Raw genomic sequence first — 16,189 nt, forward strand, 5'->3', positions numbered from 1 at the left:
ATGCGGTGCGATTTGAGCCGTACAAAATGTATGGCTTCAATCTCACCGCACACAATTCACATGTGGTGCGGTTCCTGTGCGAATCACATGTGATTATACTGCACCGCACAAGTGTGAACCCAGGCTTACACGGTGTAGCGGGAATCATAAGCTAATGTTCAGTGTTTGTGTTTGATTTGCACATAAAGTATTCTTTATGTTCAAATGCCTGTTAATAGTTAGCCTAAGCTCTTTAGAAAGTTAAATCTAACATAGAGGGGTTGATTTACTAAATGTAAATAATATACGACGTTAGCTTTGCAAGGGAATTTTTCCTTAGCTTAGTGAATGTGGTGAAACATCTCTAAATTTAGTCAAGGAAAATTTAAAAAAAAAAAAAAATTATGCAGTGTTTTGGATTCTATGATGGAAGTGGGCAAAGCCTTGCCTAAATAACAAAGCTAAGGGAAAATTTCCTTGCAACGTGAACCAGCCTATTTGCCTTCAGCTTGTGTAATGATTTTAAAGGCAATCAAATTAAGTGTGTGCGTGTGTGTAATATATAAAACATTTTTTGTTTGTTACTCAACGTTGGCCTATTTAGTAAGTATTGTTTTAAGTTATGCCCCATACACACGATCAGAAAATCGGATGATAAAAATTGCTTCCAGAGGGATCGTATGATAATCTGATCTTTAGTACACAGCTTTCAACAGCCGATCATGACAGTTCATGCGACAATATTCAAAAGAACAAGCACAAAAACTTTTCTTGTATGACAACAGCGCAAACGATTTTCATTTAATCAGTATAGTATTTGTCCATAAAAAATCGAGAAACCAAGACCATGCATGCTGAGGAACGAAAGAATACATTCCAATACAATACAGTACATCACTTCCAAAGTTGTATTCTGTCATACGAGAATTTTTGTAACTTTAGTAACCTCTTCATTTTCGATATAAGATTAGCATGTAACAAAAAACAAACAGTAAGTTGTCCGATTATCTGATCCTGTGTACTAGACATTAGGCTTACAATAATGAGCATATTTTTTTCTTACTCCGCTATTTTGTCTGTTATTTTCTTGGTTAGGTTCATGAACCACATGAAGCATCATTTGGAACTTGAGAAGCAGAGTACAGAAAGTTGGGAAAACCACACCACGTGCCACCACTGTTATCGCCAGTTTCCAACTCCTTTTCAGCTGCAGTGCCACATTGAAAGTTCACACACGCTCTATGAATCCACAAGTAAGATCAGAGGGCACTACTCTGTGTTACGGATCTGTGTTATTCATCCATTGGTGAAAGCATTGTTAGTAAACCTGGCAAGAGAAAATTTTATTTCATGCTCAGGCAGTAGTTGTAATACACTTAATTTTCTACTTAACACAAATCTGCAAATCATTTTCACCTTGTGCCGTTATTTTGAAAAAGACATAATGTGTATTAAGTTGACCTTCTAAAATCTAAAATTCAATGGAATGTGTTTTTTTTGTTTGTTTGTTTAAAGCTAGAAAGTTGGCAGTCAAATATTTATTATATAGTTCTAAAAGGACCACTAATGCCAATGCATTTTTGCCCAAATCTGGAAAAGTAACAAATTCATGTTACATTGTAGTTTACCCATGCAGTTTAAAGAAATTAATTCAGGTTGGATCAAATACCTAATTATTAATCTTAATTTTACAGTTGATTTATTGTGTTTCCCCAACCTCAGCAGAAAACACTTGGTCCTGGAAGCCATGTGCACATAAAGACCTCTGAACCCTGTGTGAGAGCAGTGGTTTTTGTAGAGTGGTCTAACCTGCCCCCTTGCTGATTGCAGCGCTGTAGCAATGACAACTACACAGTCATTCCGGGAGTAGGAGTTTTCTTTTTGGTCTGGGGTAATAATACAAACAGTAAAAAAAACTGTACTTTTGAATACTACCTTTTTTGATCCAGGCTTGCTTCTTTTGTACAGTTTGTGGACAAACTACATTTCCACCTTTTGCAAAAAAAATAAGTGCATCCATATTTTTTTGCATTTGAGCCTGCAAAGCATTGCTATTGTGATCAGTGGATAGTGAATGCAATGCTCTGGCTCCTGATGAGTATTCCTCTAGCTTAAGTCCATATGGATGGACTACAAGTGCGGTGACTTCATGGCACTAATGCTCCAATGAGAACTACGAATCCCGCTGTTGTGGTGACAGGTGGGACTTTTAATTTTTTCTTCCACAACTCTGTTGAATAAATGATACAGATGTGTGGTCAGAGCTACACAAAGCTGTACCAAATTTAAATTTGACAGGAACCGCTGGTAAAAAGTTTTGGGGGGGTTGAGGGTATAGTCTATGCATGCTGATCTTGTTTCATGCTACACTCTGAATATAGGCGTAACATGAAACATGGTTAGAATGGTGGAGTTAGCTTTTAAAGCGGACCTCTGTATAAGTTTACTTACATCCACCTTTTCTCCCCTCTGTTTCATTTGCTGGAAAATGTGAGGAACTCTGCGTCTATCATCAGCTCACCATACACATTAAAACTTGACTGTATGATGTTTGTACAACCAACTTTAGAATTACCTAACTATGTATTTGCATAGGCAAAGCACACGTTCAGTCTAAGTTAAATTGTATCTTGTTTGCTTAGTGGTCAACCGCTTCACAAGTGTAATACAGAATTAACAACTCGTATTGTCATTTCTGGTCCTATATCCAGTAGAAGCTTTACACATCATTGTGTTTGAAAGAGAACAAATATGGCCTCCGACAGAATAAAGTGATTTGTTTGTTATTTTAGGAAACATAAGACAAAGAATACAGTAAAGCTGCACATACAACAAATCTATAGTATAACAATTCTTGTAACATATAACTTCAGGAATGACTTATATTTAACTTTTTTTTTGGCTCTCATATGAAACCAATCATTAGCTTGTTGGACAATTCATGACAAGCTGCTTGCTATTGTGACACACAGGGGTTTATTTACTAAAGCTGGAGAGTCCAAAATCAGACTCCCTTCTGCCTAGAAACCAATCAGCTTCTAACCTCAGCTTGTTCAATGAAGCTTTGGCAATGAAACCTGGAAGCTGATTGGTTTCTATGCAGAAGGGAGTCTGATTTTGGACTCTCCAGCTTTAGTAAATAAACCCCACAGTGTCTGCATGCTCCTGAGCTGTGTGTCTTAAGGAGCCACGCTCCATAGACTTACACAGCAGGACTTAGCCCCGCCCCCACTTCCTCCTCACTGCATTTGATTGACAGCAGCAGGAGCCAAAAACATGCGGTTGAGTCACATTTTTACTGCCCCCCACACTTTCCTTCTGGAAGCAAAGGTAGCAGATAGGTGTGCAGAGGCCATCATTTGATGAGCAATACTTGTATGAGGCAATGCACGCAGTTGTGGTGGTGCAGGAGTTAAAACAAATAAATATTAGGAAATATATATCAACTCCTGACTGCCTGTGAAACACCCTCTGAAAAGTAAACCACTACGTATTGCTCTTAAGAGGGAGAAGTTCATGTAAACTAGTCTTTAGGCGTGCTTTCTGGTAATTCAAATACAAATAAATAAGATCAATCATTACATATGGTTTCCAAATCAACAGTGCCTTGAACAAGTATTCATACCCCTTGAAATTTTCCACATGTTACAACCAAAAACGTAAATGTATTTTATTGGGATTTTATGTGATAGACCAACACAAAGTGGCACATAATTGTGAAGTGGAAGGAAAATGCTAAATGGTTTTAAAAATGTTTTACAAATAAATATCTGAAAAGTGTGGTGTGTATTTGTATTCAGCCCCCTTTACTCTGATACCCCTAACTAAAATCTAGTGGAACCAATTGCTTTCAGAAGTCACCTTATTAGTAAATAGAGTTCACCTGTGTGTAATGTAATCTCAGTATAAATACAGCTGTTCTGTGAAGCCCTCAGAGGTTTGTTAGAGGACATTAGTGAACAAACAGCATCATGAAGGCCAAGGAACACACCAGCTAGGTCAGGGATAAAGTCGTGGAGACGTTTAACGCAAGGTTAGGTTACAAAAAAAATCCCAAACTGTAAACATCTCATGGAGCACTGTTCAATCCATCATCCGAAATGGAAAGAGTATGGCACAACTGCAAACCTACCAAGACATGGCCGTCCACCTAAACTGACAGTCTGGGTAAGGAGTGCATTATTCAGAGAAGCAACCAAGAGGTCCATGGTAACTCTGGAGGAGCTGCAGAGATCCACAGCTCAGGTGGGAGAATCTGTCCACAGGACAACTATTAGTCATGCACTCCAAAAATCTGGCCTTTATGGAAGAGTGGCAAGAAGAAAGCCATTGTTGAAAGACAACCATAAGAAGTCTCGTTTGCAATTTGTGAGAAGCCATGTTGGGGACACAGCAAACGTGTGGAAGAAGGTGCTCTGTTCAGATGAGACCAAAAGTGAACTTTTGGCCTAAGAGCAAAACGCTATGTGTGACAGAAAATTAACACTGCACATCACCCTGAACACACCATCCCCACCGTGAAATGGAATGGGCAAAAATTTCACTATCTGGATGTGCAAAGCTGGTAGAGACATCCTCGAAAAGAATTGCAGTGAAAGGTGGTTCTACAAAGTATTGACTGAATACAAATGCATGCCACACTTTTTAGATATTTATTTGTAAAAAAAATTTGAAAACCATTTATCATTTTACTTCAACAATTATGTGCCACTTTGTGTTGGTCTATCACATAAAATCCCAATAAAATACATTTATGTTTTTGGTCGTAACATAACAAAATGTGGAAAATTTCAAGGGGTATGAATACTTTTTCAAAGCACTGTGTATTCTGTACAAGCAAGTTTCTTTTATTCAACACTACTCTACATTTTATGATTCTTATAAAACGGCATTTAAAATGATTTTATTCTTCATCTTCTATTTTCTTCAGCCATTTGCAAGATATGTGAATTATCATTTGAATCTGAGCAGGTTCTGTTGCAGCATATGAAGGATAATCATAAGCCTGGAGAAATGCCATATGTTTGCCAGGTAAAAAAAATAATAAAAAAAATAGGTGTGTGTGTACGTATACTTTTTCATATGCTTTCACAATACCTTCTTACTGTTAATACATTCGCTTGTGGCAAGCACTAAAGGCTGTTCAGGGGACAGTAACAAGCTTAGTGACTGCTTGTGTCTGCGGTTACACAGGTTTGAGAACCCATCTCCCACCCCCCAGCAGCCCAAGCTTTAATTAGTGTGATTTAAGGTTTTGTGGTTTCTACCATACACAATACATTTTTGTAATTTTTTTTCCCCCAGTTTATGTATTTTCAGCATTTTATACAATTGCTGTACAATGTAGTTGCCAGTCAGTTCAGGCAAGTTTTCAGCAAGAAGCTTAAGGCCCCTTTCATGTGGTTGGTCTAGGTCAAGTCCACCTGTCAATTTTTCAGGCGGACCTGATTGGATGGTCCATTCACCCCAGAAACTGAGTGGACATGGATGTGTCATCCGGCCACTCTGCTCCTATCAGCAAGGGGTGTGTGAGCGGATCCCGTGCTGATCAAGACAGACTCCGCCCCCTCTCAAAGGGGTCTTTTGTGCAGTTAATATTTCAGTGTGTAATGCAAATTGTGAGTTATTTTTGCAGTATTAAATGTAATTTTTTGTCTGTTTTTCAAAAACTTGCATGCCTGCTGTTTTTCCGATTTTTGTTATTATATTAAATGCAGAGGTTTATGGATTATCTGCTAAAAAATTAACACACATTGACAATATTTAAAAGCTTCCCTCTTTCATATGCTTAACCAGTGTCAAGCAAAATAGAGCCTTCTTGGAACAGCATGTAATGGAATGAGATGTGAACACTTCCTGTTCTTTATTGTGCTATGCACTACTTTAATAGAGGGCTTTTTTTCCTTTAATTCCTTCTCGCCATAATCAACTGGCTTATACTTTTGCAGGCTCATCTAGAAAACATTGAAAAAGAAATACATTTCAGTAGAAGTGATTTGTTCTAAGACTCAGTTTACAATCTTGCTTGCATATATTTTTGTTATTCTATTAAATGTTTAAATTTGTAGATGTGTAAAGGAGCTCCCAATATCCTGGCTTAATTATTTTTTCTATATTAAAAAAATATTAAGGTTTGATATCAGCCACATAGGGACTGAACTTTTACCCCCGTTTATATGTACAGTTGTGTTCAAAATAATAGCAGTCCAACATCACTAACCAGATCAATCACAGTTTTTGGTATAAATTTCTACACGGCAAATAATTTACAAGTAGGTGTAGTAGAGTACTAGAAAACCAACAGACCCAACAGTCATGACATGCTGTCGATTCTGTGTAATTGAATCATTAATTGAAAGGGGCGAGTTCAGAATAATAGCAGTGAGTTCAATTAGTGAGGTCATTCATTCTGTTTTTTTTTTTTTTTTGTAAAATAAACATGTCTATACTTACCTACTGTGTACAGTGGTTTTGCACAGAGCAGCCTAGAGCCTTCTCTTCTTGGGTCCCCCACAGGCTCTCCTGGCTCCTCCTGTTTGTCGAGTGGCCCGCCCCTTTCTCTCCTCATTGGCTGACTGGCTGTGGTTGACAGCAGCGGGAGCCATTGGCTTCCACTTGCTGTCTCAGCCAATGAGGAGGCAGATGCCTGGGACAGCCGAGGCTGTTATTCACATCACTGGATTGCGATGAGGCTCAGGTAAGTATTGAGGGGGCTGGGGGAGCTGCTGCACACAGAAGGTTTTCACCTTCATGCATAGAATGCCTTTACAACCGCTTTAAGGATGAAGGCAGCAAATATTGTACATGCTGGGTATAGTGCATTTCTCTAGTAAAGTGGGTCGTTCCAGACATTGTTCAGAAGAACAGCGTACTTTCATTAAAACGTTGTTTGGAGAGGGGAAAGCATATAAAGAAGTGCAGAAACTGATAAGCTGCTCAGCTAAAATGATCTCAAATGCTTTAAAATGGCAACCAAAACCAGAAAGACGTGAAAGAAAATGGAAAACTACCATTCGAATGGATCAAAGAATAGCCAAAATGGCAAGGACTCAGCCAATAATTAGCTCCAGGGTGATCAAAGAAGGACTAAAGTTACCTTTGAGTACTGGAACAATCAGATGCCTATGCGAAGCCAAGCTATTGCTAAGAAGCCCCCGCAATGTTACAATTTGCCATAGATCACATTGACTGGCCTGAAGAGAAATGGCGCAACATTTTGTGGACTGATGAAAGCAAGATTTTTGGGTCTAAGGGTTGCAGACAGTTTGTCAGACGACCCCCAAACGCCGAATTCAAACCACAGTACACTGTGAAGACAGTGAAGCATGGTGGCGCAAGCATCATTATATGGGGATGTTTCTCATATTATAGTGTTGAATATGTCAGAATACTTGAAGAGGTCATGTTGCCTTATTCTGAAGAGGAAATTCCCTTGAAATGGGTGCTTCAACAAGACAGCTACCCCAAACACACCAGTAAGTGAGCAGCATCTTGGTTCCAGATCAACACTATTAACGTTATGAAGTGGCCAGCCCAATCCCTGAAACTTAATCCAATAGAAAATTTGTGGGTTGATATAAAAAAATGCCATTTCTGAGATAAAACCAAGAAATGCAGTGCAATTGTCATTGGCTGAAATACCTGTTCACAGGGGCTGGAAGTTGGTTGACTCCATACATCACAGATGTGAAGCAGTTCTCAGAAACAGTGGTTATAATAACTAACTACTAGTTCAGTGATTCACAGGAGAAAGCTAAATCTTCAAGCATTTTTCAGTTTATATAATATGAATTTGTAAAGAAAAATTTAGACACTACTATTTTTTTGAACAGCGTAATATTCCATTTTTTTCACTTTCTGTAAAGTAATAACAAATTTGAAACCTTCTTCGTGTTTTTATTTGAAATAGACTGTGCAGTTTTCCTAATGCATTTGCGTGTATGGAAATAAAAGCTATTATAAGGATTTTGCGCTTTACTCACTTTTTTAAACACACTGCTATTATTTTGAACACAAGTGTACAGTATAGTTACACATTTCATATAGAAACAAGTATACAGGATGCCAGGGATCTGTCCTGGACAGGTCCTGTGATGGGTAAAGCCTGGACTTCATATAGAGTTCAGTGTCATAGACAGGTAAAACAGGTTCTGTCTGTGTGCTTCTGACTGTTACTGTTAAAGACTGGGGCGAAATTTGAGTGGTATTTGCTACAGTGTAAAATCTGCAAATTTGACGCTAAAAAACATAACCAGAGCTTAGTCTCAGGTGGATGACCAGGTGTGACATTATACCACAGGCCGCACAGTTTACAGTCACTTCCGCCTAGAGCTCTTATAGGTAATCCACACCCTACTCCATGAGTACCTCACGGGAATATCCTCACACGTAGCTATGGCAGAGATGGGATGAAAGGGAGCATTGCAAAACCGTAGGGAAACATTAGCTCTGCCGAATACCCGCAGACCACTCAATCTCAGAGTGATGATAAACCCCTTCACTGGACAAGGAGTCAGCTACACACCAATCTTTTCATTCAATTTTAGCTCTGTTTCAGGCATGCAACAAGCGGCCATTTTGACAAAAGAAGAATTATCTGTCACAATTCCTCTGCACAAACAGCAGGGTTAAGACAGTCATCTTTGCCCAGGACTCAAAATTACCAAGTCTCTTCTCCTACTCTTGTTTATCTAATGGAGTCAGGTGCCAATATACCTTCTGTAGAAAAGGCACAAACAGAAGGAGATGAAGAGGACATTGAGAGGAAGCCGTGGAAAATTTTTCTCACCCAGGTTGCCACTATATTGCAGTGGGAGCTTCACGCAAGTCTCTAATGTGGAAAAACTCACTGCTGCTGTCTGCAAAAGCCATGGCATTATACATTTTGATCCTCCCTCATCTCACCTTGCAAGTTTGGGTACAAGGAGACGGAATATTCCCTGTTCATGAACATATAAAATGTGCAGTCCAAGACGAGTGGGCCACTTCTGAAAGGATTTTCCCACGTCAGAAGCCTCAGTCCCCTCAAAACACACCTAACCTCTCTACCTAGGCTTCAACTTCAAAATCTAACTTCAGCCCTTCCTTTCAGCACATGCCTTGGGCCACAAAGCCCTTCTCCCAGTGAAGTGGCGCTTTCACTTCCAAGAGTGGGGGGACATCTGTTATAGATTGCCTCTGTCTGGGTTACAGATAACCCAGACCTGTGGATTCGTTTGATGGTTTCATAGGGATACAAATTAGAGGTACAAAAATCTACTCCCTCACTCATTTCTCAGCCAGTTGTCTGGAAATATTCACGGGGCAATTTAGGTGTTTCCAGGTTCTGGTTAGGTGAATAATATATATATACTAGCCTTCTCTTTGCGTGGAATACACTTGGCCTGGTCCTGGACACTTCACAATCAAAGGTCTTTCTTCCAGAAAAGATCATCCTTTCTCCCTGAGCCCACGCTAAAGAATTGAAATCAAAGTGATATCCCACAATATAGATTCTCCATGAGAGTGCTAGGCCTCATGGTAGCCTCCTTTGAGACTTCACCATTCGCCCAATTTCATTCAAGATCTTTCTAACACAACATCCTGTTAACCTAGGACAGGCATGTTTTGTCTCTGAGCCTGTTCCTATCCAGTCAAGAAAGGGTCTCCCTATTTTAGTGGATTCCAGCCCTAACAATAGGCTGGTCTTTCCTGTCAGTGTAAAGCGATAACAGATTCTAATATTTCGGGCTGGGGAGGAGTGTTCCATGGTCCAGGGAACATTGTTACCAGTGGAAGCCAAGCTTTCCATCAACATTCTGGAGCTAAGAGAAGTTTGATTGACTCTACAACACTGACCCCCCCTTGTGCTAGGACACCCAGTCAGTGTACAGTCAGACAATGCCATGGCTGTGGCTTACACCAGCTATCAACAGGGGACCGGGAGTGATGCAGCCTTGAAAAAATCCAACCAGATACTCTCATGAATGAAAACTCATGTCCAGTAATCTCCACAGTCTACATCCCAGGAGTGGAAAACTAGAAAGCAGACTGCTTCAGCCACCACTGCCTGGATGAAGGAGAATGATCCCTTCACCCAGAAATCTTCAAGCTGATATATCAAAAATAGGGGACTCCAGATGTAGCATGCTAGCATCCAAATTTGACTTCAGATTTCCAGTGTTTTTTAGCCAGGACCAAGAAACCTCTAGACCTAGCCTCTGATGCCTTAATAATTCCCGGTTCTTTGTTCAGGCTAATCTGCACCTTCACTCCAGTGAGAATTCTGCCTCACCTGCTTAAAAAGATAGCGCAAGAGAGGAAAATAGTGATTCTAATTGCACTGAATTGGCCCAGAAGAACCTTGTACACTTAGACTTCTAGCAGACAATCCCTAGTATCTTCTCAACAGGCAAGATCTGCTATCCCAAGACCCATCATTCCATTTTTTTTTTTATATTTTACTATATAGATGATAAAAGACCGAACATTTTAGGAAAAACATGTTTCTCCTTTAAAATTTTGCAAATAAATAATCTTTCTTCATAAATTTAGGCCAAAATGTATTCTGCTACCTTTTTAAATTAGCCAAATCAGTATATAGAAGAAAAAGTCATAGTTAAAATTTTTCTTTTTTTTACACTTTTACTTTGTTTTTAAATTTTTTTATGTGTGTATTTATTTTACATACAGTTACCCTATCCATCCAGTGTCACCATAATGTCTACTTGAGGGTGATCAGGATTTTTTTTTTTTTTACACTGAGATTGCTTTTACGGCCTTGCTGGCTGTAAAAAGCAATACTTTCTCACTCTCTAGCTGCATTTCTGCAGCCATTGAGAAATAATGTGAGAGCTGTAATTGGTCACAGCTTATCGCATGGCACAAGGTTGCTGTGAATAGCATTATACCATGTGATCTCTGTGATCCATCATAGCCCACAGTAGTGTGCAATAATGCCAGGAAATGACATCTTGTTTACTACTGCTCACAGCGGCCCGGTATAGCAATCCGCATCTTGCTGTGTCTGGCGGACACTGCAGGCACAGAGCGTGCAGCTATGTGCTTCCAGGTAGAGCGCACAGGCGGCAGATGCAGGGGGGAGGTTTAGAAAGGTCCACCTGCATTGGTTCTACTCCCGTCCAGCCGTTTATGTGGATGGACCAGATGGGAAAAGGTTAAGCACTCTGAAAAGACAGGTCTTTACCTTGTTCATTCTCTTTCACAGACCTCTGGCTTTGATCCTTTAATCTCCCTTGTAAAACTTTTTCTCTAAAATGTATCTCACATTAAGCCCCCCTTTGTAACAAGCTCGGCTTCCTTGGAATCTCAACTTGGTTCTCTGCATCCTGCAGAGACCACCCTTTGAACCCATCAAAGATAGTCCCTTAGAAGATCTCTTATGTAAAGTAGCCTTTTTTGTTGGCCTTTTTTTTGTCAGAAGAGTCTAAGTTGGTTGCCCTCTCCTGTAAGCTGTTCTTTGTACTTCACAAAGACAAGGTTGTCTTATGCCCAAGACCATCTTTTCTTCTTGAGACTTGCTGACACAGTTCTGTTTGTCTAGTTGTTGCCTACCACTGTCATTCATTGCTTGAGGATGTTCCAGGATCTATGAATACTTTGCCTGTGTCCTCTACTGTAAGGTTAAGACAGGAGGAGATATGACTTACTTGTAAATTCCATATGTTAGAGTATGGTACAGATCATAGGCCACCCCCCATTCCTTGGTTACTCTGCATTGCTTGCTACACAACTAAGGATTCACAGAGTGGGATAGTGTTATAGGGGAGGCACCCAAGGGGCGTGTCCTTAAAGGCTTTGTCAGTGTCCAGTCACCTCAAGGTACAAGCATATTACGCATGGCATATGAATACTTTGCCTGTGTCCCATACTGCACAGTAACATATGGAAATCCCTCTTTTTTTTAAGTTAAGTTGGGGAACGAGAGAATCTCTGTGACCTTAAAGCGGAGTTCAACCCAAAAGGGGAAGTTCCGCTTTAATACTTTGTCCCCCGCTCCCCATTAAGGATTGACACCTTTGGGAAGTGGGTACCCGAATTTGACAGGTAACCTCTCCCACGTCTGCGATCGCCTTCCTCCTTCCCCGTAGTCTTCTGGGACACGTGACAGGTTCCAGAAGACTACAGGGCCATTCACAAAGCGCAGTGTTTCGTACGCATGCTGTGAAGCCGCAAGCTGTCACTGCCGGGTGCCCACACTAAAGATGCCGATGCCAGGGAGAGAAGATGGCTGGTGAAACCAGCGGTGGTGAGGACACCGCTGGACCGAGGGACAGGTAAGTGGCTGTATTTTAAGTCAGCTACAGTTTTTGTAGCTGCTGACTTTTTTTTTTTTTATCTAGAACTCTTTAACAGATTTTACAGGCAGGCTGAAATTTGCTCCTGAGTTTTGTGTAACTAGGTATAGAACTTCATAAACCTGAAGTGTTCTATGATGTCTAATCCTTTACTTAAGCAATATTGTGAATATTTCCTATGTGTATAACATTTAGCATTTTAACTTCCAATTTTGTTTTACTTTCTTACACCATAGGTGTGCAATTATAGGTCCTCAGTTTTTTTAGATATCGATATTCATTTTCGAAATGTCCACGAAAACACTAAAAATTTGCTGTGTCCATTTTGTCTGAAAGTTATTAAATCAGGAACTCCATACATGCAGCATTACATGAAACACCAGGTTAGTTCCCTCTATTAAATTATAGTTATTTCTTGGCTGAATTTGAATTTATTTGTACATCATCAAACTGTGGAACCAGGAGTGATGTCATCCTTATGTTTTCCCATTCTAGAATAAAGGTGTGTATAGATGTGCAAAGTGCAGGCTGCAGTTTTTGTCTTGCAAAGAAAAAATGGATCACAAAGCTCAGCATCACAGGACATTCAGAAAGCCAAAACAACTTGAAGGTCTTCCTCCAGGAACAAAGGTATTTGATTTCACCTTTTGAAGGCTGATAATGAATGACATTTACACCTTGATAGATATTTTTATCTTATAATTTAAGTGCCTTTTTGCTGATAATATCCAAAATATCAAAACAGGACTAAAAGTCATAAAACCCAGTACTGAAGGGAGCAGTGCTTCAATGTCTTAGTAGGGTTTCTGCAGAATAGCACAACATATAGCTTTGTATTGGAATTTTCCCTGGAGCTTATTGAATGTAGTGAAATTTCACTTTGCAAAGAATACTCACTTATGTCCAAGAAATTTAAAAAAAGCATACTTTTTGCTTGAACATGATTGAGTGATGGATGCAGAGCTTCACCTCATTCGCTAAGCTCTGGAGAAATTCCCATATAAAGTGTATAAAGTGACCAGTTTATTTGTCTTAAGTAAATCTACTCCAGTATTTACATTTCATGACAATATAGTCATAACATTAAGGATACTATGAGCTCCCAAACCTTTTGTGTATATGTATGTCACATGCTATAGTTATTTTGTTTTTTTGTTACTTTAACACTTATTTTTTGGGTGTGTTTAGGTCACAATCCGAGCATCTTCTGGAGGAAATACCAACCCTGTTTCCCCTCCTACCACTTCAACTCCAAGAAATCCTCCCTCCACTCCAAGAAATCCTCCTTCCTCACCTAGAAATCCTCCCCCCACTCCTAGAAATCCTCCCTCCACTCCTAGAAATCCTCCCTCCGCTCCTAGAAATCCTCCCTCCACTCCGAAAAATCCTCCCTCCATTCCTAGAAATCCTCCCTCCATTCCCAGAAATCCTCCCTCCACTCCCAGAAATCCTCCATCCACTCCCAGAAATCCTCCCTCCACTCCTATAAATCCTCCTTCCATTTCCATTAATCCTCCTGCCACTCCACCCAGGCCACCCACTCAGTTCCTCCCTGTAACGCCATCTCAGCCAGTTCCTAAAATCAAGACTGTAAGTCCTAAGAACAATCAGGTTTCTCCACCTAAAGTAAACACACTGTCACCTAAACCTAAATCACCTCCAAAGAAGTCTGTGACTCCAAACACTACAAAAAGAATGAAGGTGACTAATACAGCATTGCGAAATATAAGGTAATCATTTTTTTATTTAAAACATGGTCGTTATCAGCACAGATCTCTAGAATAGCAGTGTGCTTTTTGGAAAAAGTTTTATTAAACTTTCTACTGTAAGAGAATGAGTCACATGTTTTGATTTGATTTTGATTTTTCAAATATTTGTTAGACACTTCTCTTATTCTGTAGTCTGTAACATACCTGTTCATGGTCATATTTTCTACTTCAGGCAGAGTTAGGAGAATTGAGCCAGGAACTTGTAATGAAATTGTAGGAATTAAATTACAGGCTGGGGATGTTTTTTCCAGGAGGTTATTGTATAGCACTTCAAGCAGTGTGTATTCCAGTGAAGTAATGGATTTCAAGAAAGCAGGGCCAGAAAAAAAACCTGAATCAAGAAATAGGTGTAAAGTTAATAAGAAAGATGGTAGAACAGAGGTAAGAAAGGAGTGCCATTGACTTCTTATATTGTCCCTCATGCTCTTCTGCTTTCTTCTGACAGCAGGCATTTGTTAGGGATGGCAGATAGTCTTGTTATCATGGGTTTCTGTACTTCTAAAGTACAGAAGTATAGTATAGTATAGTAGTAAAGTAGAATATTACTTTAACTACTTCCATACAGGGCACTTTTACCCCCTTCCTGCCCAGGCCAATATTCAGGTTTCAGTGCTGTCACAATTTGAATGACAATTGCGCGGTCATACAACATTGTACCCAAACTAAAATTTTATAATTTTCTTCACACAACTAGAGCTTTCTTTTGGTGGTATTTAATCACCACTGGGGTTTTTATTTTTTGCTAAATTAACAAAAAAAAGACTGAAAATTTTGGGGAAAAAAAACGTTTTTCTTTGTTTCTGTTGAAAAAGTTTGCAAATAAATAGTTATTCTTCATAAATTTAGGTCAAGATGTATTCTGCTACATTTCTTTGGTGAAAATAACCCAAATTAGTATTTATTATTTACTCTGTAGGAAAGTTATAGAGTTCACAAACTATGGAATATATCTGAATATTGATCAATCCTGAAGTACTGACAGCCAATCTCATTTCTTGAGGTCCAAGAATGTCAGAACAGTACAGATGTCCCCCAAATGACCCCTTTTTGCAGAGTAGACAGTCCGACGTATTTCATAACAGGCATGGCTAGTTTTTTGAAGTTGTAATTTTTTTAAAAATTAAGAAATTAAAAAAAAGATTTGCACTATTTTTTTTTCTACATACTGTCATCAGTGCAGTACAGCATCATCACAGCGACTGGTAACAGTACGAAAAAAAAAATTTATTTTTAATTTTTTATTAATTTGTTTTCTTTTTTTTTAAGATTTGTTTTTCCTAATGCACTATGACCAAAGTAGTATAATGTTACCATAGTAACATTGTACTACTTTGGGGAAGTAATCAGTATTTTTTTTACACAATTTCTTATAGCAAAGAATTACTTTGCTATAAGCAAGCATTTACCTGAATGAAATTGATTCATTCAGGTTTTTTTTTTTTTTTTGTGATTTAGATGTGATTTGACCATGGCTAATCACAAGACACAGCTGGGCTGTGATTGGCACAGCTTGTGCATGTGATCGCTGTGACCATTCACAGCTAGACACACTTGTATACAATGGATGGCATGAAAGGAAGCTATCCATTGTATACAACTGTCATGTGACCTGCTGTAATTGGTCACAACAGGTCACATGGTACTGGCAACAGGGCAGGTACTCAGATCTGTCATCGTCCGTGTCCGAGGTACACGGCCGGTGACAGATCGCCTGTTACTCTTGACTTACCCTCATGGGCGTTTCCCCCTGCTGGATGGATGTTACTTCCTGGAGCCTGGAGAGTGATGTTGTGTATTACCTGTCTTGCTGGTATTACATTTCTGACACTTGTGCACTTTAAACGTCAATACCTAGACGTTGTTCACATTAATGGCTATAGCGCTCCACAGCGCATGTTTATGATAACAATACCATACATATAATTTATTAGATCGTTTCACTTATATTATATATAGTGCTGCATTTATTTGTTTACTAGTACAGTGTCAGTGCTTTTTTTGTTTTTTTTTTGTTAGCACTGATCACTGTATTGGTGTCACTGGGGATGTCAGTGACACCAAGTCAGTTCCTCCCCAGTGTCAAAATGCCCGCTGCAGTCCCACTATAAGTCGCTGATCGCCGCCATTACTAGTAAAAATAAAAAA

At 39.4% G+C, this 16,189-nt stretch overlaps 1 protein-coding gene across 4 annotated transcripts in view; it reads left to right on the forward strand.

Annotated features, from left to right (window-relative positions):
• ZNF280D (zinc finger protein 280D) overlaps positions 1 to 16,189 on the forward strand; it is a 105,661-nt gene that overhangs the window by 50,638 nt on the left and 38,834 nt on the right. For all 4 annotated transcript variants that reach the window (XR_016311242.1, XM_089667855.1, XM_089667862.1 and 1 more), the window contains 5 exons: positions 1,075 to 1,232; positions 4,910 to 5,010; positions 12,512 to 12,658; positions 12,771 to 12,905; positions 13,464 to 14,005. Coding sequence is in view for 3 of the 4 variants with exons in the window: in XM_089667855.1 (XP_089523981.1) it covers positions 1,075 to 1,232; positions 4,910 to 5,010; positions 12,512 to 12,658; positions 12,771 to 12,905; positions 13,464 to 14,005 (1,083 nt within the window). In the remaining variant the exon portion in view is untranslated. The remainder of the gene's footprint in view (positions 1 to 1,074; positions 1,233 to 4,909; positions 5,011 to 12,511; positions 12,659 to 12,770; positions 12,906 to 13,463; positions 14,006 to 16,189) is intronic.

The sequence above is a fragment of the Staurois parvus genome, unplaced genomic scaffold, assembly GCF_062004578.1.
Source record: "Staurois parvus isolate SC_StPar_1 unplaced genomic scaffold, SC_StPar_1.0 ptg000054l, whole genome shotgun sequence".
Taxonomy (NCBI): Eukaryota; Metazoa; Chordata; class Amphibia; order Anura; family Ranidae; genus Staurois; species Staurois parvus.